Source organism: Peromyscus leucopus, chromosome 3, assembly GCF_004664715.2.
Source record: "Peromyscus leucopus breed LL Stock chromosome 3, UCI_PerLeu_2.1, whole genome shotgun sequence".
Lineage (NCBI taxonomy): Eukaryota > Metazoa > Chordata > Mammalia > Rodentia > Cricetidae > Peromyscus > Peromyscus leucopus.
The window spans coordinates 135,578,935-135,603,980 of record NC_051065.1 but is presented as its reverse complement, the minus strand read 5'-3'; the positions used below and the strand labels follow the sequence as shown (position 1 = coordinate 135,603,980).

Sequence of the window (25,046 nt, the reverse complement as noted above, 5' to 3'; positions counted from 1 at the left end):
TCATCCACTGAGACTGGAGCTCGATGACTCAGCAAGGCTGGATGGCCAGTGGTCTCCAGGAACCAACGTGTCTGTGTCCTCTGCACTGAGTTTAGATATGTGTGCTGCAGTTCCTGTCTTTTTACATGAATGTTGGGGACCTAAACTCAGGTCCTCATGTTTAGGTGACAGGCACTTAATGGAGAAAACCATTTCACAAGCCCTGTCACTCCTGATAAGTCATTTACTGTTCTGGTGCTGCAATTTCTCATCTACAAAATGGGTACACCAAAATGTGCCTCCCTCCCAGAATGCTGACATTAATCAAACTTGTGGCAGAGACTTGTAAACTGCCAACAGTGACATGGATATGGGTCGCTATTGTTGGTGATGCCTTTAATTCCCTTACTTTCTAGCAGACCTGCACAAGGGGACACCCGTGTTTTGTTCTCACTCTGCTGTTGGTTTTATTTGAGGGCTTTACTCAAAATCCTGAGACTGGGAATCATACTCTGGTTCTCCTTGTGGTGGGGATGGTGTATGGTTGTTGCTGGGCCCATCTATCATTACTGACAGTTTTCTCATACCCAGAGATCCTGGCCATTCTCAGCAGGTGTTCAATTTGTTAATCACAATATTAAGAGGAAACTTTTGGAATCAAGAGCTGTTACTTGGTGATACCGTTACTCTGTTAGCTGATAAAAATACTTTAAAAACCAGTGTGTGTGTGGTGTATGTTTGTGATTGTATCTGCACATGCCTGTGCACAGAGGTAAGAAGAGGATACTGGGTGTCCCGTCTTGTCAGTCTCCCACATATTTCCTTGAGACAGAGTCTTTCACTGAATTGAAGCTCACTCTGTCATCTGTGTTGGCTGGACAGGGAAGGCCTGGGGTCTGCTTCTCCATGCTAATCACTGCTGGGCATTCGTGGCCATGCCCCATGGTCATGTGGGTTCTAGGGGTCACATTCAGGTTCTCCCATGTACACAGCGAGTGTTCTTACCTACTGATCAGTCCCCAGAGTTCTACAAAGTGTTTTTATAAAGCAAGAGAATTCCAGGTTGGCAATGACCAGCTGGATGTTAGAACTCAAGATTATCGGAGGGGATGCCACAGATAAGGGAGAAAGCTGAGTAGAGAGATAATAAGGGGAAAAGGCCAAAGAGCTCGGGAGAAAAATCCATCTGCTTCCAGTTCTCAGAGTTAGTTAGTTTGTTTTGTTGTTGTTTGTTTGTTTGTTTGCCTTTTCCATGGTAAGAAATGAGGCACTATGATGCAAATGTTTTTACTGGTAACTTCATACAATAAGAACACATTAAAAAAATTTTGTGTATAGGCGCAATGTCTGACTTGTGGTTGTACTGAATTTTCTGAGAGAAAAAGGAAGAAAGAGATATCCCTGTCATTTGTGTTCAGAACCAGATGGGGTCAGACCTGTGTGCTCTGTGGGCCACAGAAACATTTTCTAGTGCTTTTCTTTCAAGTCTCAAATCTTGAGCAAAAATCCAGCATTGAGGGCGTTTCTTAGGGAAGACTAGGTTCCTTCAGCTTTTGTAAACTGCAGTAAGTGAGTGGCTGGGAGACTCTTGGTGGAAGTGGCTGGAGCCCATGGAACACTGCAGAGACACAGGACTTTGCTGCCATGGAGCACATTATGGGAGAAATACAGTACGGAACACAGCAGGCTTCTGCAAACAAGGCATCCCTTTAAGTTAATTGGTGTTATATAGAAGCTGAAACGCTCCGCTTATTTACAAAGCTCCAGATTTATGTAAAGCAAAACCAATTACACTTAATGCCTAAACTATTCCAGGTGCTCAGCGATAATGTCGCCAGGCACTAGAGAAGAAACTGCCGTGTGAATGCACCCTGTTCCGAATGGAAGCGCGTGTAGTTATTGCAATTTAGCTAATCACAAGTGTCAACGCCAACATGCGAGTTCTCAGCTCTTCTGCTGCTTGCTTGGGTCAATTTTCTAATTTCTGCAGATCTTTCATCGCAAAGGAAGAGTGAAAACGCAAAGAACATCCTCTTTTTCCTGTTACAATGTAGAAATTAAGGAGATGAAGGGAAAGTTGGGGAAGGGCCAAAGCCACGACAGGCCTATTTCTAGCAGCAAGAGTGGGCTATGGCTTTTCATTTACACCAAGACGAGGCGTTTGGAGCTTTCTTGATCTTCGGGGTGTTCATTACGAGACCAATGCACTAGATACTGTGCTAACGAGGCTCCTTTGGGGTGTTCATTAAGCCCAAAATTGCAAGCTTGGCATTTAACCTTTCACAGCAAGGAAAGTTGTGAGAGTATCAGGCTCTACCCCACTGCTTTGCTAGGGATTTATGCAAAACAAAGGATTTGAAAAAGTTGTGGGGAAGAAGTGTTGCCTGTAAGAGCTAGTCTTTTTAGCATGTCTTCCAAACAAACGAGCAAACAGCAAATAGCTGGAATAAGAAAAACACCTGGTGTTTTACAGCTGTAAGAGCATTTAAAAATGCATATTGAAACCCAGTCAAGTTGGCTACGTCTTTTATTCCACAGCTTTAAGCATTGGCTGCATCAGCAAGAGGGGTGCTCAGCCACAGTGAACAATGAACTGGTAAATGCTCTTGCCCATTCCAGCACAGTCCCGGAGGGGAAGCAGATGGGAGGCTCTGGTGAGAGCCTTCAATGTCTGGGTATCATCATGGAAGAATTCACATTAGGCTCATCAAGACAGGCAGTGTGGGGGCAAGAAAGTCACCTGAAGCAGGAGACTCAAAATCAAATTTTGTCAGATACTGAGACAAACTTCAACAAAAGGACAGGGCATTAATTTTATTCATAGAAATAACAATTAATAGTAATAACAAAAGAGGACTGAAATGGAGGCACCTGGCCTGTAATTCCAGTTCATTGGTCGTCCTCGGCTACACAGTTAAGTTTGAGGACAGCCTGGGCTGCATGAGACTTTGTCTCAAACCTAACATGACCAAATGAAACCAAACCAATATTTTTGATCTATTTTAGTGCAATAACAAGGTCAAATATAGCAGAATTATATATACATTTATTATCTATCTAGACTTATATTATCTATGGTTATACTACCTAGAATGCAACAAAGACGTAGTAAATGTACAGGAAGAAAAAATAAAAACATAATGTCTCTTAGCTTCTAACGACATTAAAATTATAAGTAAATATTGTACATCACTTTCAATTAGTGAATCATTGTAAAGGTTATACAATGTGATTGACATGTTAACACAGAAAATGAACATTTTCTGATCAGAAAGTAATCACCAAGACTTTGAGATCACTTAATTAATTCAAGAGCATAATATTTCAATACAAAAGTATAATAGTTTATTAGAGGATCATAATTGCTCTTTGTAAATAAAGTACATAGATAACATTCATAGTCACTTTCCTTTATGCTGACTTTCCCAGTAAAATGCATAAAGTGTTCGACTGAAGAAGAAAATAATGGATAGTGGCGCTCACAAGACAGAGTCAGATCCAGTTTCACAGGGCTGTCTCCCAAAGATCAATACTTGACGATGTTTCATGTATACTGCCATAAAACTTCAGAGACTTTTTATAGAGAAGAGTTTCTTCACGATTTCTTCCACTGATGCTCTGGGCATTAAAATGATTTAGATTACAATATCTAAAAAAAAAGAAAGAAAGCAAGCTTTCCTTAGGAGCAGATGTAGATCACTTGATAAATCATCAGCCTCTCTCCCGCGCTTGCCTACCTTTATGATGGCACCACAGGGCTCATTATTTAAGAGGCAGTCTTTGTACAGGGACAGGAGAGTTCTATTTAGTACATAGTAAGGCTCCCATAAGGACCTTTAGAAAGCGCTCTCTTAATATTGAGACAAGGTATTGCCATGTAGCCTAAACTCTCTTGGGACTTGCTATGACATCTAGGCTTGTTGGAACTGGGGCAATCCTCTTGCCTTAGCTTCTTAAATGCTGGGATTATAGGGTAGCACACATCATCATGACCAGCAGGATGGTGTTCTTTTACAACCATCTGTGAGTCTCTTCTGTACTGTCAGTGAGAGAAACCTGGAAATTTTACTGGCAGTGGATTTCATGGCTGCTTGGACTCTAACGGCTCATCAGATATGCTGTAAATTGTATTGTATTGATCAGACGTACCATGAATTTGGTGCTGAGACCATTGTCAAAGAAGGAGTCTGTGACCACATTTTAAAAACGTCCACTGTCTACCATGACATCAGAGAAACTTACCTTTCCTGAATATCTTCTCCAACAATACTATTCTGGGAAGGAGGGATTGTTTCCATTTAATATACTAGAAAACTAAAGTTCAAGTGTAAAACAACTTCCTTATGTTTACATGAGACTTGGACAGAATTAGACTTATTTCTGAACCAAATCTGCTTTAGTGCATAGTCCCTTATCTTTGTTTGTTCTAATCCCTGGTGTTGGAATTTTCATTCTTACCTTTCTTCTCATCAACCTCAAGCTCTCACTCGATAACCACAGATATTTGAATGTTTTAGATTGGTCACTAATCTCATCCCCTTTGTACTAATGGCATTTTCTTGGTTCAATGTTGTCTCTTTAGTGCCTGGGACAGTGCTTTACAGGTTGACTGAATGCATGCATACACGAAGAGCTGATAAATTTGTATTCACAAGTAAGACTTATTTGAATGCAATCATATTCATGGTCAACTAAACCACATCTCAGCATAAGAATGAAAAGAATAAAGCAGAAGAAACGGGATGTATAAGGCCAAATTGGTAGGCACTTTAGTATTGCCAATATTTTTGAGTGTTTACTCAACTTCAACCCTGAGACACAGTAAGTGGTGGAGAAACCAAGGCCCAGCCAGGTTAAGGAGTGTGTTGGTGTTTATATTGCTCATACACTGTGGAACAGACCTTGACATCTCTGACCTTGGAGGCTGCTTCTATGAAGGACAAAGGCAAATTCTTTTTTGTTGTTGTTGTTGTGGAATATTATTTTAAGGTATATTACTTTGTTTATGTTACATTTGTTTAACTCTGTGAAGCTGTGTTACTTTGCCCATGTAAAACACCTGATGGTCTAATAAAGAGCTGAATGGCCAATAGCAAGGCAGGAGAAAGGATAGACAGGGCTGGCAGGCAGAGAGAAGATAAAGAAGGAGAAATCTGGGAAAGAAGAGTAGCCAGAGAAGGAGGAGGACATCAGGGGACAGACATCCAGCTACACAGCCAGCCACTGAGTAAGAAATAATGAAAGGCATACAGAAACAGAGGAAGGTAAAAGCCCAAAGGCAAAAGCTAGATGGGATAAGTTAAGTAAAACTGGCTAGCAACAAGCCAAGCTAAGGCCTGGCATTTATAATTAAGAATAAATCTCCACATGTGATTTATTTGGGAGCTGGGTGGCAGGCCCTTCGAAAGAGCAAAAACAACTAACAACTTTTTTGTTTTATTTTTTGTTTTTGTTTTTGGAGACAGGATTTCTCTGTGTAGCCCTGGCTGTCCTGGAATTCACTTTATAGTCCAGGCTGGCTTCTATCACAGAAATCCACCTGCCACTGCCTCCCAAGTACTGGGATTAAAGGTGTGAGCCACCACTGCCTGGCCAAAGGAAAATTCTTACAAAAAGACTATGAAATAAAAAAATGGAGAGGTGGTATTGGACTATGCGCTGGCAGATGGAGACAGCGGCCGAAGGGGAAAAGCACGTGTCTTCGGCTTCTGTTTTCACAACAGAATCTGGTTTCCTACATAGCTGCAAACCCTTGGAGCTTCCTGTGAAATTCTCTGATTTTCTAGTTTCATTTGCAATCTAAGAGCCTGGCATTTAGAGAAATTCCATACTGGGGGAGAGAGGTGGAGCTTGTGTGCTTTGGAGGGCAAGAAGTACTCATACTAATGGGGCTATTCAATTTTAGGTCTGGTTCCTACCCCTCCTTGTAGGGTTTCAGTGTCTCCCATAACAGACCATCAGCACAGGGAGATCAGGGCTGTAGATGACACTGAGCATCTGTTGACTTTTGACTCGGCAAACTTCTGGTTTGCTGCACCCATCTGTCACCTAGATGCTGATCCAAAAGACATTTAGTAGAAGAATAAAAGACTGGTTTGGGCAAGGAAGAGGTAGCGACAAGTGGGAAGATTTGTGGGGAAATGTCTACAATAGATAAATGGAGGCAAGTGAGGACAATGAAACTTTAGCTTCTATGATGTTACACACACACAGAACTTAGATCTTTACAGAGTTCTCTCCCTAAAAACCAGCAGTTTTTATATTGACGTAATTTACATGTGTAAAGGCTCCAACAGGTTAGACAATTTGCTCCCTGAACATAGCTAGAATATGTCAGAAAGACAGAGGCAGAGAGAGGTGGGGCAATCAATAGATAGATGGATTATGGGGGGCCATCCCTCACCCCCAAATTTCCCCAGAGTACTCTTGATTAGAAGCAGCAGGAAATATTAGTTAGAAGGAAGGATAGAGGGGAGAAAAATAGATAGAAAACACAGGATAGCCTTGGGAAGGTCTAGATCCTAATCCATCAGACCTCAACTGTCTCTGCCCTAGGGTATTTAAAGGAATGCCAAGGTGTGGAGCAAAAGATCTCCCCCCAGCACAGCCAAGTGCAGAACTTCTCAGACACCTGCACTCAGGACTGTAGTCCAATCATCCTCTCTAGGCAGACCTGCTGGGCAAAGCCTCTAGGAACCTAAAAATGGGCTCCAACAAGGGATAGCAGATGATACACAGCTGCCTGATTCATGGAGGTTCTTTGGCAAATAGGCATTGAATGGATGAAAAATATTTCTGTGATTAAATGGTATTTTGCATATGTTAATTGTAAGACAAGCGAGATTATGCACAAGGATGATAATATCCTATTACTTTGACAACTTAGGTGAGGCTCTAAAACAGTGATTCTCAACTTGTGGGTCGTGACCCCTTGGGGGACACATATCAGATATCCTGTATATTAGATATTTATATTATGATTCATAACAGTAACAAAATTACAGTTATGAAGCAGCAGTGAAATAATTTTATGTTTGGGGGTCACCACAACATGTGGAACTGTATTAAAGGGTCGCAATGTTAGGAAGGTTGAGAGCCACTGGTCTAATGGATTTTTCACCTATTGACCTTGAAATGGCCACTGCTGATTTAAAGACTTGAATGGAACCCAAATCTCTAGGGTCATTAAATTCTTAGCTGTTTGTTTAATGGTATTTTTTCCAGTGGTAATGACTTACCCATATGGCCACCTGTAACTCTGAAATAGTACCACAGTGGATAAAGAAAACCACATTGGCATCACAGCATGCTTTAGAATGGAATAAAGCACTTATTTATTATGAGAACTGGTGGATAAGGGAAGTCAAAAGTGAAGGTCTTGCTCAGAATAATCCATTAAATTTCTGCAGGATGCTAATTTGTCTCATCATGGCGTATGGGATCCCATTGGCTCACTCCTGAGTCTCAGACCAATATTTCACAGAGTCAGAAATCGTTCCTCTTCCCACACACTTACCTCCGCAAAGCCCTCCAGAATCCCAGGACGTTCAGCAGCGTCAAGGATGCCAGCACGAAGAAGAAGCCTTCTAAATTGCCTTTGTTTAATGTGTTTGGAAACCAATTGCCTATTTGGAGCAAATGTGTAATTGTTATTCAGTTGCAGAGTTGCAAGTTTCTGTGAATATTTTATTATCCTGCAATTCATAGAGAGTTGTTCGCCTCAGTAACATTGCCAACATAAGAAAGCTTATCTGAAACGTCATTGCCAAAATTCATTTAACTCTGGAATTAGTAGAAAAATGATAAGCAGCACACCCCAACATGTCAGGCTTAAAAAGCAGCAGCACCTTTTCCTGAGTGGTAAGGGTAATCTTGATTACAATATTAAAATTAATCAATTGTCTATCCTGTCTCATTTATCCTGGGATCTCTTTGTTTAGTACTGTGCCTAACATATGGAATAAATACATATTGAATGAATGAAAGCCCTTTTTTATGATCAGATTGTCTTCTGCTTATCTAATTGTAAGACCGGTCACATGACACATGTAGATGATGGATGCCACACATTTTAACAAATGGAGTGAATCCAGGGTTCTCTTTTGGTCAAGTCACTGCACGTGTTGGGCAGAAAACATTAACTCTGATTGATGCAGAGATTTCTTTGGACCTGATGAATAATTATTCTAGTTTTAAAAAGTGCAACAAAGAATCTTCACTTCATTATAGCATTAAACTGAGTATTTATGATATCACTCAGGATTCAAGGTAATTAATTTGTTCTTATATTTTTGGTTGTGAGCCTAGCCTTTAACGGCTGAGCCATCTCTCCAGCCCTAATTAATTTGTTCTTAAGTTTTAACTTTTGGTTTTGGTCTTTGCTATGATTTTTTTCCTCTTTCTAAATCTGAATCAATCTTTATTCAATGTATGCTTTCTGCATGCATGCATATATTTGCATGTTCTTGTGTGTTGGGTGCAGATACATGCATGTAGAGTATGTGGAATGGATATTAGTCTCTAGGCTTCTTCCAGTTTTTATTCAAAACAGGCTCTTATTGGTCTGGAACTCTGCCATGTAGGCCAGGCTAGCCCAAAAGCTTCCAGTGTCACAACACAGTCAAAAGAGTGATGCATGGTGAACAATGCCTTGGAGAACTGTGTGTGGTGGTATTGTGTTCCCCCAAATATTGTGTACCTTAATAAACTTATCTGGGGTCAGAGAACAGAAAAGCCACTAGTTAGGCAGTGATAGCACACGCCTTTAATCCTAGCATTCCAGAGGCAGAAATCCATCTGGGATCTCTGTGAGTTCAAGGCCACATTGGAAACAGCCAGGCATGGTGACTCATGCCTTTAATCCCAGGAAGCAAGCCTTTAATCCTAGGGAGTGATCGTAGAAAGCAGAAAGGTATATAAGGTGTGAGGACCAGAAACTAGAAGCATTTGGCTGGTTAAGCATTTGGCTGGTTAAGCATTCGGCTGGTTAAGTTTTCAGGCTTTGAAGCAGCACAGTTCAGCTGGGATTCATTCTGGATGAGGACTCCGAGACTTCCAGTCTGAGGAAACAGGACCAGCTGAGGAACTGGTGAGGTAAGATAGTTGTGGCTTGTTCTGTCTCTCTGATCTTCCAGTGTTCACCCCACTACCTGGCCATAGTTTGATTTTATTAGTAAGAACTTTTAAGATTCCTGCTACAACTGTGAGAGAAGCTTCAGGGGAAAAGGCAGAGGGCCTCTCATCTCAAGTGCATTGTGTTCCCTGGATTGTTCTTGGACGTTATTCTGTGCCTCCTGTGACAACATATTCATTTATAAGACTTGTTTATTTTTGTTGTATATCAGAATGTAGCTATAGAATCCAATCTGGTCAGTGTACTCTGAATCTGGTTATGGACTCTGCCTTGCTTCCACGCTTTCCCAGATATAATCTACAGTACGTGCCAGGCAATTGTGTTTAAACTGGTCTGTCCTGAGAAGGTTCTGGGAAAGGCTGCTCTGTTAATATCTAGTATGTACTTACTGATATTTATTTATATGTTTTTCTGATCATGTTTTTTTCTGAAGTCAAACAACCTTCCTTGGATAATTGCTTTTTTTGGGTTACATTTGTGTATAAAAGTTCACTGAAACTGAAGTAAGGTTGTCTCGGAATTATTATACTGTAGTGTCTCCCCCCTCCATCTTTCAGGTCCTGGGATCCTGGGTCTCACAGTCACAGATCTGCATAGGTTGGCAAACATTGACAAGTGGCACCAGAATCAAGGACCTGCATGAAAAGCTAAGAGAGGACCTGAGGACCCCTGCAGCAAGAGGCAAGGAGGGATTACTACAGACCTGAAATAGGGAAACCAGCATCATATACTGAGTCGATACATCATTTCTTAAGTACAAGTGGGACTTCAATGTCTAAAGCCCAGCTGCAGGAATGTTGGGATCTAATAACAGAATATAATCCTTGGTTTCTTGAAAAGGGCACTCTAGATCCCAGAGTATGGGATCAACTTAATGAAAAACGGTGAAAACCCACAGACAAGGAGAAAGTAGTCCAGTGCACTCCTGGGTAACTTGGACATTTGTCCACATCATGATACAAATAGTAAGTGGGGACGAGCCAAAGGATTTAGAAAATACCATGACAGATTCTGTACATGAGTATGAGCTCATGTAAACACAGAAAAAAGTCTTCCAAGCTAAAAGGGGGCTTTTTCTAGCACAAGGTCAGAAGGGACCAAGTGAGCAAAACTGAAAGTAAAAATATCAGCTCGGCTCAAGGGCTTAAGGAGGAGCGCCCCTGGCCGTCTGACACCCCCCTCCCCAATATTACAACTTCCTCTACCTGAGGACTATAATGATGGTTGGAATGGATAGAGGAGTGGGCGGTGGATTATGTGCTTCCTTTCTGGAAGGGAGAACCTTTGTTTTCTGGGAGTGAGGACATATGGCATAAATTACCGGATTTTGGAAAAGAGACAGAGAAACTTTCAAAATTAGACAGGGGTCCGATGAGCCATATCAGGATTTTGTTGCTCGTCTTTTACAGGTGGTCAATTGTCTTATGACTGATGGAGAGGCAGGAATACTTATTGTTAAGCAACTGGCATATGAGAACGCTAATGCTGCATGACACTTGTCCCTTTAGAAAGGAGATAATGGGTACATCCCCCTCTGTGCTAATATTGGGCCTGGACACTGGAGTCTGTGTGTCTGCTTTCATCTCACCACTTTTGGGAGGATAGGCATGCACCAGCACCATGTCTGGCTTTTTGTGTAGGTTCCAGAGCCCTGAACTCAGGTCCTCACCCCTGTAGGCAAGCGCTTCACCACCTGAGCTGTCTCCCCAGCTTCGTCAATGGAGTTTGATGTATTACTTGCTATTCAACATACTACATAAAACACAGCATACATGTCATAAACATAATATCCAATTTTAGTCAATACTCTAAAACTAGCAATATGGCCCAGCATTGTGGGAAAGGAGAATCTCTCTTTACAGGAAAGGTCCAACTGCAGTTCTGAGTGACTAGAATAACTGAAACAGTTTGACACTGTGAATAGGAGTCCATCCTCTTTGAAGGTTCCAATGCCAGTGTCTGAGTCCTCTATCCTCTTAGAGCCACAGCTTCTAAGCTGTTAGTGAAGGGGGTCTGGGACTATAGCAACTTGTCTCTGTGTGGAAGGCCTTGACCTTCAGTGCTGCGCTTTGCTTCTGAACTGGAAGGTCTTGGCCTCTTCCTGGGAAGTATACACTTTCAAGTCGGATTTGGATTACATGTTCTGCTAAGTTAATAACCTAAGTAAGACAGCTGTGATTGAGTGTGCCACTTCCTATTTAGTCTCTCTCTCTCTCTCTCTCTCTCTCTCTCTCTCTCTCCCTGCTCTCTCCTTCCTAAAAGAGAATTGTTGCTGGAGGGCTTCTCTCCAGCTTCCACCAAGCCCCGCAGTCCCACAATCCACTTATAAAATAATCACTCAGACGCTTATATCACTTATAAACTGTATGGCCATGGCAGGCTTCTTGCTAACTGTTCTTATATCTTAAATTAACCCATTTCTATAAATCTATACCTTGCTACGTGGCTGGTGGCTTACCGGCATCTTTACATGCTGTTTGTTCTGGCCGTGGCTGCAGTGTCTCTCCCCCTTCTTCATGTTTCCCCAATTCTCCTCTCTCTTTGTCCTGCCTATACTTCCTGCCTGGTCACTGGCCATCAGTGTTTTATTTATATAGAGTGATATCCACAGCAGAGAATATCTAACAACAAACATCTTGGTCCTTTGGCTCTTACAATCCTGTCTGCCCTCTCTTTCGCAGAGTTTCCTGAGCTTCAGGTGTACACGTTGTGTTGTAAATGTATGAATTGGGATCAGGCTTCGAATAGTCAGTTGATCTCTGCATTCTGACCAGCTGCAGTTTTCTGTAGTGATCTCAGTTTGTTGAAAAACAGACCAAACCAAAACAAAAGGAAAAGAAAAGAAAAGAACGTGTAGTTGAGAGCTGGGGAGGCGAGGATGGATCTGGGGGGAGTTGGGAGAAGGAACGGGAGATGAAAATGCTCAACATACATTTTAAAAGATTAACCATCACAAAGAGGTTTGATGACTAATGAAACTGTTAGAAAATGAAAGCTGCTGTCATTTCTCTTCCCAGTGGGACATATTTGTGTCCCAACCATGGAATTTTCATGCGTCCGTTACCTTCTTGAACCCCATAAACAAAGTTGATGCTGAAATGGCACACACATGAAATCCCAGTGCTTATGGGGCTGAGGCAGCAGGCTTACCAGGAGTCTGAGGCCAGTCTGGGCCTCAGTGCTATCTTTAAAGAAAAAAATTGAGTTTAGGGCTGTTTTGCAGGTTATATTACCACATTTAATTAATTAGTTAATCATTATTATTTAGATTGTGTGTGTATGGGTATTTTGCCCGTGTGTGTGTGTGTGTGTGTGTGTGTGTGTGCGCGCGCGCGCACTATGTGCATTCAGTACTCTAGAATGCCAGAAGAGAACATTGTATCCCCTGGGACTGGAGTTACAAACAGTTGGGAGCTGCCATGTGCCCCTGGGAATCAAACCCAGATCCTCTGGAAGACCAGCCAGTGCTCTTACCCACTGAGCCCTCTCTCCAGCCTTTCTCCATGTTATTAATTTGTGTACCATTGTAAAGGAAATGCCTGATTCTGTTGCTATAGTGACATGATGATGCCCTCATCTTGTGTTTAGATGACTGGTTGCACTGAGCGTCTTCCTGTATGTCTGTGAATGAATACTGTAGCCCTGTTTCTCTCTTTTACTTCTTTCTCTGCATTTCTGTGTCTGTGTCTGTTCCTCTGTCCCTTGCCCCCCATGTACGCATGGTGACTAAAGCTCTACTTGAGTGAGGGAGTTGGAGTGTAGGTCAAGGAAAGGTGAGCTAACATCTCTCTTATTTTCAGAAAGAGCTAAGCTACCCCACTCAGCCCATTCAAATGGTGCTATTTTCTTTTTCTCTTGAATTAATATCCCAGTCATATTTCTGTCCTTTCCATTTCACTTCAGCACTTCATGTGTCGTGAGATTATACCGTTTTTATCATCGTGTTACTCTGGCTGGGGTAAGAGGTTTGCAAGGAGCATGTGAGGCCTGAGAATTAACATGACATTAATTCTTCTTGGAGCATGAATTTCAGTCTGTAATAAGTAATTGAAAAGACTATCTTTATATTATAACAAAGTCAAATGAGGGAGAAGAATATAAATTCTGAAACATCTTTGGAGGTAAAACATCATATTTCTAAGAGATTTTGCAATTACAGCAAATACTAGCCTTTCAGGAGGCAGTACCAAGTCCCCTGGGCATGGCAGCACACTTCCATCTGTCACTGGGGACACAGCGGGCATGGGTAAAATTCACTGTGACTTGGTATATAGGAATAGGTATATATTTGTCAAGCTCCTCCTTAAACATTTTGTAAGTGGGGTTACTTAAAAAATAAAGTACCAAATTGCCACATTCTAATTCCTAATTATCTATCTATCCATTTATCTATCTATCTATCTATCTATCTATCTATCTATCTATCTATCTATCATCAAGCTATCTATCTATCATCTGGTTCTGGGGATTGAACTTAGGACCTTGCACATGCTAAGCAAGTTCTCTACCAGTAACTGTTTCCATATTGTTTAATTAATTTACTTTTATTTTGAGTTTCTGGTTCTGACAAATTTCTGGACTAGCCTTGAATCTGCTGTGTGGCCCTCACAGTCCTTGAATGCTCAGTCCTCCTGCCTTGCCCTTCGTGGGTAGCTGTCCTTGGAGACTTACATCCCTAGGCCTTTCTCTGTATTCCTTCTTAAATGTTTGAAGCACCTGGCTTTTTAAAATAATGCAGATCTTCACATAAGTCCCACAGTCTTTCAATGCATTCTGAGTTAACTTTCTGGATAAAGCTTGCTTTTGTGGTGAGAGCCACAGTAAACAGAACCCTTGCTTGGATTGACAGCTCGGGACAAAAATCAAGGCTCAGGTTAGACAGAGTCTTCATAAAACCAAAAGGTTGCTTTATTTAATAGTTGTCTTTCAACAGCAGAAGGCACATTGGGTGTAGGGAGGCATCCAAAGTACCTGGACTTGATGCAGACTTTCAAAGTCAACTCTCATCTCTATTATTGAATACCTTTTGTTATTGAGCAAATAACTAGATGGCTTCAGCCTCAGTTTCTCCACTTGAGAACAATGACAGTAATACCTTCCTCTCTGCACTCTTCTAGGAATCAAAGAGAAAATGGCTGGGAAAAGTTGGGTACAAAAAGGCCTCCCATAAACATCAGGCCATCACCTTCCCCGCCCCCTTGAGAGATAGCTCACACAACAGTCAGGTACCCTGGACTTGATTTGGGGCTTGTTTCCTGTCAGTTATTTCTTCATGTTCTATGCGTCATTTTTTTTTTTAATCATTATCTCAGGACCGGCTATAAAATGTTCCATTTAACATCGTCGGTTGACTCAGCTCTTAGTGCTATAACTTTATTTTAGTAGCTTATAAACTTTTATTGTCATAATTCACATTTGGGCCATTTTTCATCTGACATTTCTAGGAGCTGATTGAAGTTGGGAGCATCCTTGCAAAAGGAGACAAAGTGAAGACTTTAGGTTGAGAAGGAGGCCAAGGAAACTTCTCCAGAACACAGCTCAGGAGAGCAGGAGGTTAGCAGGAGGAAGACTGCCCCTGACAGCCCCTTTATTGCACGGTCTTTGTCAACCCTCACAGGAAACCCTGGTTACTCGCTTCAGTGATATATCAAGCTGGTTAACAGAGACTGTTGCACTGCTGAGGTAAGAGGACCTTTGGAATATTTAGCAATGTTCAGCATTTCCGTAGAGGGCACCTACTGACTTCAATTTATTTACTCATTGAAACTGATTTTAAAGAAACTTTTGGGTGCCAGCCAAGAAGTGGTCACTCCAAATTGCTTAAAAGAAGTTTCTAAATTAGTGAGGAAAAGTGCAAATAGCAGTTATTATGGAGTATTGGACTTGATACACACTCATTAAAATGTCTCTGTTCATCTGAAGTTATCATGGCCATTTCAGAGACAATGGACTGTAGACTCCTGTAGACGGTTCCTCTATGCTTACAGAATGGAGTGTGGAGACCCTGGGCAGAAAAGTGAGGCACCACTGAGCAGAAAACTCCTGTTCCATTCTTACCTGAGCATGCTGATTGTCCCTTGTTGATGCCAAATGCACTACTACCATTATTATTCAACTGACAACTTGAAAAGCTTCTGGGTAGCTGTCTGAAATAACTTGATTCAAATCCCAAACACATTATTCATACAAGGACCCCACCCAATTACTGAGACTCATTCTCAAGGCAACACGAGGTTCTAGGAATAATTTTCAGCAAAATATAAAGCTTTGAAACCTGAATGAGAAACATGTAGGGTGACACACTTTGCACTCCAAACAGCAAGACTTCTAATAAGACAGAAAAATACACTTATTGCTCTCCAGCCATAGGCTCTGTATCATAAGAACCAAAATTTCATGTTCTGCCCTGTCTTTTGGCTTCACGGGGCCCCAGAGGCTGACCTGTGCATTTTCTGGTTCTTGTTAGACATGTTCTCCACCTGCAGGGAAAGCATAAATGCTCACATGACAAACTCTCTGACTAGATGAACTTGCTATCATATGCCTCAGCCTTGCCTAACAGATTTCACTTTCTTGCCAATGATCAAGACGACTCCAAGAGATCAAGAGGATATAAACTGAAAAGGAAGAAGTCAAAGTATTATTATTTGCAGATGATATGATAGTATACATAAGAGACCCCAAAAATTCTACCAGAAAACTCCTACAGCTAATAAACACCTTTAGTAAAATGGCAGGATACAAGATTAACTAAAAAAAAAAATCAGTAGCCCTCCTATATACAAATGACAAATGGGCTAAGAAAGAAATCAGGGAAACAACATCTTACACAAGAGCCACAAATAATATAAAATATCTTGGAGTAACTCTAACAAAGCAAGCGAAACAGTTGTATGACAAAAACTTCAAGACCTTGAAGAAGATATCAGAAGATGGAAAGATCTCCCATGCTCACGGATTGGTAGGATTAAGATAGTAAAAGTGGCCATCTTACCAAAAGCAATCTACAGATTCAAAGAAATCCCCATCAAAATCCCAACACAATTCTTTACAGACCTTGAAAGGACAATACTCTACTTTATATGAAAAAATAGAAAACCCAGAATAGCAAAAACAATCCTGTACAATAAAAGAACTTCCAGAAGTATCACCATCCCTTATTTCAAGCTGTACTCAGAGTTATAAAAACTGCATAGTATTGGCATAAAAACAGATAGGTTGATCAATGGAATGAAATTGAAGACCCAGAAATAAATCCACACACTTATGGACACTTTATTTTTGATAAAGAAGCCAGAAATATACAAAGAAAAAGAAAGCATCTTCAAAAAATGGTGCTGGTGTAACTAGATGTCAACATGTAGAAGAATGCAGATAGATTCATATCTATCACCCTGAACAAAACTCAAGTCCAAGTGGATCAAGGACCTCAACATCAATCCATTTACACTGAAACTGACAGAAGAGAAAGTAGAGGAATAGCCTTGAATGCATTGACACAGGAGACAACTTCCTGAAGAGAACACTGATAGTCCAGGCACTAAGAACAACAATCAATAAAGGGCTTCTGTAAGGCATAGTACACTGTCAATAGGACAAAACAGTTCCAATATGGAATGGGAAAATATTTTCATCCAACTCCACATCCAACAGAGGGGTAATAACCAAAATATATAAAGAACTCAAGAAACTAGACATGAACAAACCAAATAACCTAACTAAAAAGTGTGGTATAAATATAAACAGAGAATTCTCAATAGAGGAATCTCAAATGGCTGAGAAACAAAAAAATATTCAACATTCTTAGCCATCATGAAAATGCAAATCAACGCCTATCAGAATGGCTAAGATAAAAATCACAAGTGGCAGCTCATGCTGGGGAGGATGTGGGGCAAGGCGAACACTCCTCCATTGTTGGTGGGAGTGTAAACTAGTACAGTCACTATGGAAATCAATACAATGGTTCCTCAGAAAAGTGGGAATCCATCTACCTCGAGACCCAACTATACCATGATTGGGCATATGCTCAAAGGATGCTCCACCATACCACAAGGACATTTGCTCAATCATGTTCATTGCAACTTTATTCATACTAGCCAGAAACTGAAAATAACCTAGGTGTCCCTCAACCGAAGAAAGGCTAAGAAAAATGTGGTATATTTACATAATGGATTATTACTCAGTTGTTAAAAATGATGACATCATAAAATTTGCAGGTAAATGGATGGAACTAGAAAAGATCATTCTGAGTGAGGTAACCAATGTAGTGATATATTGTGTACCCTAATAAACTTGCCTGAGGATCAGAGGACAGAGTCAGCCATTAGATGAGACATATAGGTCAGGCAGTGGTGACACACACCCTTAATCCTATCACTCAGGAGGCAGGGATCCATCTGGATCTCTGAGAGTTGAAGGCCACATTGGAAACAGAGCCAGGCAGTGGTGGCACATGCACTTAATCCCAGTACTGGGAAGCACACACACATTTAATCCCAGGAAGTGATGTCTGGCCAGAGAAAGGTATATAAGGCCTGAGGAAACAAGAACTAATGCAGTTCAGCTGAGACCCTTTCTGGTGAGGACTCAGGTTTTCAGTCTGAGGAAACAGAATCGACTGAGGAATTGTCGAGGTGAGGTTGGCTGTGGCTTGCTCTGCCTTTCGGATCTTTCAGCTTTTACCCCAATATCTGGTACCTTGTTTTTTATCATAAGACCATTAGAAATTCAAACAACAACCCAGACCCAGAAAGACAAACATGGTATGTACTCACTTATAAGTGGACATTAGTATTAAGTAAAGGATAACCATGCTACAATCCACAGACCCAGAGAGATTAAGTAATGAGGAAGGTTCAAGGGGGGATGCATGGATCTCACTGGGAAGGAAAAATAGAATAGCTTTTGTAGGTGGACTGGGGGTAGGTGGGTATGGGAATAGGAAGGGTAAGGTGAGTAATGTTAGGGACAGAGGGAGAGAATACTTGGAGAGATGACTGGAACTGGGGGGCGGCATCTGGGGAGTGATATAGAAACCTAATGTAGTGGAACCTTTCTGGAATCTACAAGAGCGACACTAGCAAAGTCTCCTAGGAATGGGCGATATGGGGGCCCCAGACTGGCCATCTTTTATAACCAGTCAAGACTCCTAACAGTGGCACTGGGATATCAACCCAGCCATAAAACCTTTGACCTGCAGTCTGCCCTGCCTGCAAGTGTGCTGAGGTAAAGGTGGTGCAGAACCTGTGGGGGTGGCCAACCCTTGACTGATCCAGCTTGAGGAGGGAGCCCAGGCCTGACCCTGCCAGGAGGGCCAGGAGCCAGAGCCAGGATAGCCAGAGACCCAGGAGAGAACCAAACACACCTAGAAAAAAGTCAACAGAATGACTCCTAATGATAGACTGCTATACTTGTAGATCAATGTCTCACCCAAGCATCATCAGAGGGGTGTCATCCAGCAACTGAGGGGAGCCGATGCAGAGACCCACAGCCAAACACAAGGCAGAGCCAGAGGAACCCATGGGAGAGGGGGAGGCAGGACTGTAGGAGCCAGCGTTATAGAGGACACCACAAGAACACGCACAGCCCACAGAACCAACTAAGCACAGCTCCCAGGGGCTCACAGAGACTGAAGTGACAAACACTGACCCTGTATGGGTCTGAGCTAAGTCCTCTGCATATATGCTATGTTTGTATAGCTTGGGGGTTCTTGTGGGACTCCCAACAGTGGGAGGAGAGTATCTCTCTTGCCTGCACTTGTGATCCTTTTCCTTCTACTGGGTTGCCTCTTTCAGCCTTGATATGAGGATTTGTTCCTGGCCTTATTGTAATGTTATGCCATGTTCGATTGATGTCCCTGGGAAGCCTGCTTTTTTATTTATTTATTTTTTGAAGGAAAATGGAGAAGGAATGGATTTGGGGAAAAGAGGAGAGGAGGTGGAGGGGCTGGGAGAATTGGAGGGAGGAGAAACTGCTGTCAGGATGTAATTATGAGAGAAGAATAAAAGAAAAAAAAAAGATGACTTCAAGAAACCAACCATCTCCTCCTTCAGAAACCAGGGGTACCTCTTTGCTATTACTAGCCTGCACCCAAAGGCCTAGCTGATTCAAACTATTTTTGAGCACAACCCCACCCCCACATGGCTTTGCATGGTGAGCTGAGTCTGGGAAGCTGTGTCCTCCTCTCCCGTGTTGTGAGTACATGAGACTGAAAAACTGCTGCCATTACTGTAGGCACAGTGTCAAGTGCTTGTTTTTAGCCATCATCTTCTATTTGGGGAAGAGTGGGAAGTCTTCCTCATCAATGGGATAAGTAGAAAGAAACAGAATGAGCTGTCACAGCAGAGAACAAGGTCAATTTGAGACAGAATATGTTACAATCTCACATAAGTATTGGATTATTGGTACCCTCCCTCCCTCCTTCCCTCCCTCCCTCCCACCATCCATTCCTCCCTCCTTTCCTTCCTCTCTTCTCTCTTTACTTTCCTCCCTCCCTCCCTTCCTCTATCCTTCCCTCCCTCTCCTCCCTCTCCCCCTCTTCCTTTCTTTGTGTGCTGGTTAGTTTCTATGAACTTGATGCAAACTGATCACCTGGCAAGAGAGGAAATCAAATGAGGATTCATCTCCTGTGGGCTCGGCTGTGAGGCATTCTCTTAATCACTAATTGATGTAAGAGAGCCAAGCCCACTGGGATAGTACCATCTCTGGGCTACATGGTCTGCACTACATAAGAAAAGCAACCGAACAACTAGGTGCCCATTGTTCTCCCCTGGTCTTTACTTCAGTTCCTGCATCCAGGTTCCTGCATTGGCTTCTCTCACTGATGGATGTGACCTGAAAGCTGAAAAAAAACTTTCCTTTCCCAAGCTGTTTCTGGTCATGTTTTTATCACAGAAACAATGAAGCCAACTAAGACCCTTCCTTTTTCCCCCACCCCCCATCCCATCTCATTCTTGGAAAGACAAGGGGCCCTGGTGGATATTCCACAACAGTGCTCTTCAGTACTAAGTTGTCTGCTTCTGAGTTACACTGGGAAGAGCAAACCCACGACCAATAGAACAAGAAGCAATGGTACATGGCATCCAGGAAGTGGCATCCCCTGAAGTATGGGTTCTTTGTGGCCCAGATCACCATGTATATTTCAATCTACAGGTATGACCATCCCTTCTGATGAGGATGGGATTTGTAAGCTTAAGTGCAGTGCACATAAGGATCTCGCTTCAGCCCAGCAGCCAGATTTTTTTGCAGTAACTAGGGTGTTAATGGAGGTGCTTTAACTGTAGACTCTAATAAAAATATCCGAACATACTCTAAACTGGAAAACCATCTGTCTCTGTGAGTCTCTGCTTTTGAAGATGAGTAAATAGAAAAAAGGAGACTCAATATGGAAAAGAAATGTTGCTACAATAAGTATTATGACTGTTATTTACAATGTACAGGATGTAAAAGCTTAAAATGAAAATAATGTAAATAAAGAGGAAGTCTTCAGATGGAAATAAAAAGAAAACATTGATTGGAGGCAAACATGAATTGACAGTGAAAATCATCCAGAGGGACTTGGGTGTAGCACCAATCTTAAAAGGTTCTTATTAACCAAAACAAACCTGGAGCTGGGTATTGGGGTGAACGCTGGAAGATCAGTGAAGCAGAACAAGTCATAGCCACCTCACCTCGACAATTCCTCAGCTGATCCTGTTTCCTCAGACTGGAAGTCTCTGAGTTCTCATCCAAAAGGATCTCAGCTGAACTGCTGCTAGAAGCCTAAAAGCTTAACCAGCTCTAGTTCCTGGTTTTCATACCTTATATGCCTTCCTGCTTTCTACCATCACTTCCTGGGATTAAATGCTCACTTCCTGGGATTAAAGGTATGAGTCACCATGCCTGGCTGTTTCCAGTGTGGCTTTAAACTCACAGAGATCCGGATGGATCTCTGCCTCCCAAGTGATAGGATTAAAGGCATGTGTGCCATCATTTTCTGGCCTCTATATCTAGTGGCTGTTCTGTCCTCTGACCCCAGATAAGTTTATTAGGGTGCACAATATCTTGGGGAACACAATCTCACCACACTTGGGAGGACTTTTTGCATTGATAAAAATCCCAGTGTGGGTTGGCAGACGACTCAGTGGGTGAAGTGTTTGGTGTGTAAATGCCCGAATTCCAATGCCATCACCCGTGTAAACTTGGGTGCAGTCGTGGACATCATGCCCTCTAACTCCTACAGTGAGAGGAGAAGTGGAGACAAAAGAAGCCCCAGAAGTTGTGGCCATTGGTCCTTGTGCACAGAGTGGAGGATAGGAGGCCCTGTCTTGATGGAGGACAGGAGGCCCTGCCTTGATGGAGGACAGGAGGCTCTGCCTGACAATGCTTAATAAATATTTTAATGTGTTTGGCTCAAGGAATATACCATTTATAGTGATTTAACCAAAAATAATTACAAAGCGTACCTAGAAACTCAAGATACTGCTCTCAAATAGCCAACAGGTTCAGGCAAATCAAACCTACAACCACAGGACATTGAAAGAAAGTATAGAACAATGCATCTATAAATTTAGGGATAGGGATATGAAATCCGGGGTGGCACTTTAAAAGTCATACATGTTTTCACTTTTAATGTAAAAAAAGAAAAATAAATGAACTAACCATGCAAGATTAAAATTGAAGATTGAGTAAACAATGCAAGGAAACTAGAAAGGGTTAGATGAAGATGAGAGCAAAAAATCAATGCAGCAGAATATGTTGAGTTTAATATTTCTAAAAGCTGATGACACATGAGAGAAAGCGTATCAGGATAGGGAAGACTGGCACCATGTCAGGATCTGTAACAGGGATGTAGAGAGCACAGGGAGGCTAGTGGTACTCAAGTGTGCTCTGCTGATATCGGAACTCTTGTGGAGATGGGATGGTGATTTTAGAAAATCTTTTTTGCCAAAATTGAATCAAGGAGAAATTGTTAATGGCCACAGCATTGAGACAAGGCTATGAAGAACAGTATTTGAGAGAGACACCAGAATCCCCATCAATAATTTGTGGAATATTCATTTACACTGTGTGAATATATGTCACTGTGATTGGTTTAATAAAAAGGCTGACTGGCCAATAGCTGGACAGGATAAGGCAAGGAGGAGAGCAAAACAGAGAATGTTGGGAAGAAGAGGGACAGAGTCAAAGGAATAGAGGGAAGACACAGAGAGAAGCAAGATGGGCATACTGTACTGAGAAAAGACACCAAGCCATGTGACAAAGCATAGATAAGAAATATGAGTTTATTTAAATTAAAGAGTTACCTAGTAACAAGCCTGAGCTATTGGCCAAGCATTTATAATTAATATTAAGCCTCTTTGTGGTTACTTGGGAGTGGCTTACAGGACAGAAACTTCTGCCTACAAATGGTTTTTCAACATGGGGCCAGAATTTCTACATAAGACCAGACAAAGCTTAAAAAAGAATCTCTTCTTTCTTTCTTTCTTTTTTTTTAATTTAAGAATTTTTAAAATTCATTTTACATACCAGCCACAAATCCCCCATTCACCCCTCCTCCCGCTCCCCTTCAGCCTCTGACCCCAAACCCATGCTCTATCCCCTCCTCCAAAAGGGTAAGGACTCCAATGGGGAGTCAGTAAAGGCAGGACCAAGTCCCTCCCTGATGCATCTAGACTGAGCAAGACATCCCACTATAGATAATGAGCTCCAAAAAAACAAGCTCATACACCAGGGATAGATCCTGAATCCATTGCCAGGGGCCCCTCAAACAGGCCAAATTATACAAATGTCTCCTGTATACAGAGGGCCTAGTTCTGTCCCATGAATGTTCCACAGCTGTCAGTCGAAAGTTTGCAAGTTCCTATGAACAGTTGTCTCTGTATATTTCCTCATCATGATCTTGAATCCCCCCCCCCATCATGTAATCCTCCCTTCTCTCTCTTCAACTGGACTCCCAGAGCTCAGCCTGGTGCTTGAATGTGGATCTCTGCATCTGCTTCCATCAGTTGCTGGATGAGGCTCTATGATGACAGGGTATTCACCAATCTGGTTACCAGGGCAGGCCAGTTCAGGCCTATATATAGATCACTAGACCACTATAGCTAGTAGTCTAGGCTGGAGTGGTCCTTGTGGATTTCTGGGAATTTCCCTAGCACAAGGTTTCTCCCTAACTCCATAATAGCTCCCTCTCTATCAAGATGTAATGCAAGAGTAATCAGACTATAACCCACAGCTCCAGAGAAACTAGGTAACAGCGAGGATTCGAGAGAGATGCATGGATTGCCTTGGGAAGGGGAAATAGATGAGATCTCCATGAGTAAACAGTGGGCAAGGGGAGCAATAGAGGGTAGGGGATGGGGGATGAGAACATGAAGGAACAAGATAGTCGAGCTGGGGAAGGGATGGAGTGAGAGAGCAGTAAAAAATGGATTCTAAATACACAAAAAGTAAGTCAAGCATGGCTTATTGGTAAATGCCTTTTCTGTTTGCTAGCAGCAAGCAGAGGCTTGGCTTCCTGATTCAGTGCTAATAGCAAAAAAGGGCGTGGCTCTTTTAAGAGGCCCTTCTACTGAACACTTAATTGGATTTATGAGCAACATGTGGTGCACAACTTGGTGACAGCTTGGACCCCAAAACTCCTAGAGTTGGGACAGTACATGTGGCTCCCATGCTGGTATCTCCACCATGAAGCTAGGCTCTTGGGGAACCAGATGGGGTAGAGCCAGCTACCAAAACAGAGGCAGAGGTCCTAGCCATGCCATTTAGCAGGTTAAAGGCTCATGTGGTCAGAAAAAGATTACAGATAGGCAATAAAGACAGATTCAGACTGAAAAAAAACCTCTGAACGGGTTACAGTATGTTTAAAAATGTGCATAGGCTTGGGAGAGAAAGGGTAGAGACAATCACAGATTAAAAATAGTTTAGAAATAATAAAGTCCTTTAAAAAGAGTAATAAAAATATAATAAACTGTGTAAAGATGGAAAATACACAGAGTCTGGATTCTGTATGTTACTGTGTTGTCTAAAGAAAATCTAAAGATTTTCTGATTGCTAATAAAGAAATAACAGCTTCTAAGACACACTGTTTTATGAAAACTTCTGGATTAAACTGACCTATAAATTTAAAAAAATGTCTTGACTTCAAAATGTAAGTCAAAAGATTTGTTATTTTGGAGAAGAGGTTATACTTTTATTTCCACAGGAAATGAAAGGCTGTGGATTTGTTCAAAGTTAAAGACGATCAGGTTTGATTGAGAAAGACCCCCTGAAAGCCCTGACTACAAACATAAAGAAATAAACCTAGAAGAACTACAATACACATGATGTGTATTTTACCTGCTCAAACACAAAACAAAAAGGCATCTTTGGCTGACTTGTTTACAATGCACATCCTAGACTTGTGTTGATATAGATATGTGTTTACTGTTAAAAGTTTATGTATTTTCAGAACAAATGGATCAGACACCAATAAAAATGGATGGCCCAGGTGATCCAGCATCCAGAACAGCTTCAAGGCTGAAGAATGAGATAATCCAGCCTCACAGATTACTCCAGCAGAACAATTATCCTGACTTTCTCAAGGTTTTCTCAAAGATGCCAACAGGATGTAGTCTAGAGAACAATGCTCATATTCCCAAAAGATGGGTTATGGATGTTTACTATCATTTAAGAGGGGCTGGTTACAAATTGTTATTGTTGTTAGTAAAACAAACAAACAAACAAACAAAAAAGACTAAGCAAAAGAGTTAAATTCAAAAATCTCTTTCTAAAGGAAAAAAGATGGATAAAATTTAGAAATGGTGAAATAAAAGGGTAGATTATTAAATCTATGTTAATCCAAAAAACAACTATTAATTTGAAAATATTTTATATTGGTATGGATTTTGGTTTATTGATACAAATTTAATTTTGTTATACTGTATGTATGTTTCTACTGTTATTTAGATAGGGTATT

General features: G+C 41.6%; 1 protein-coding gene across 1 annotated transcript in view; it reads right to left on the bottom strand.

The window, feature by feature from the left end:
* Window positions 1-3,440: 3,440 nt before the first annotated feature.
* Window positions 3,441-25,046, bottom strand: part of Slc15a5 (solute carrier family 15 member 5) — a 103,990-nt gene continuing 82,384 nt past the window's right edge. The window contains exons 8-9 of the mRNA XM_028872254.2: window positions 7,496-7,604; window positions 3,441-3,628 (exon numbers count right to left, since the gene is read on the bottom strand). Of these exons, the coding sequence (XP_028728087.1) occupies window positions 3,484-3,628; window positions 7,496-7,604 (254 nt within the window). The 3' untranslated portion in view covers window positions 3,441-3,483. The remainder of the gene's footprint in view (window positions 3,629-7,495; window positions 7,605-25,046) is intronic.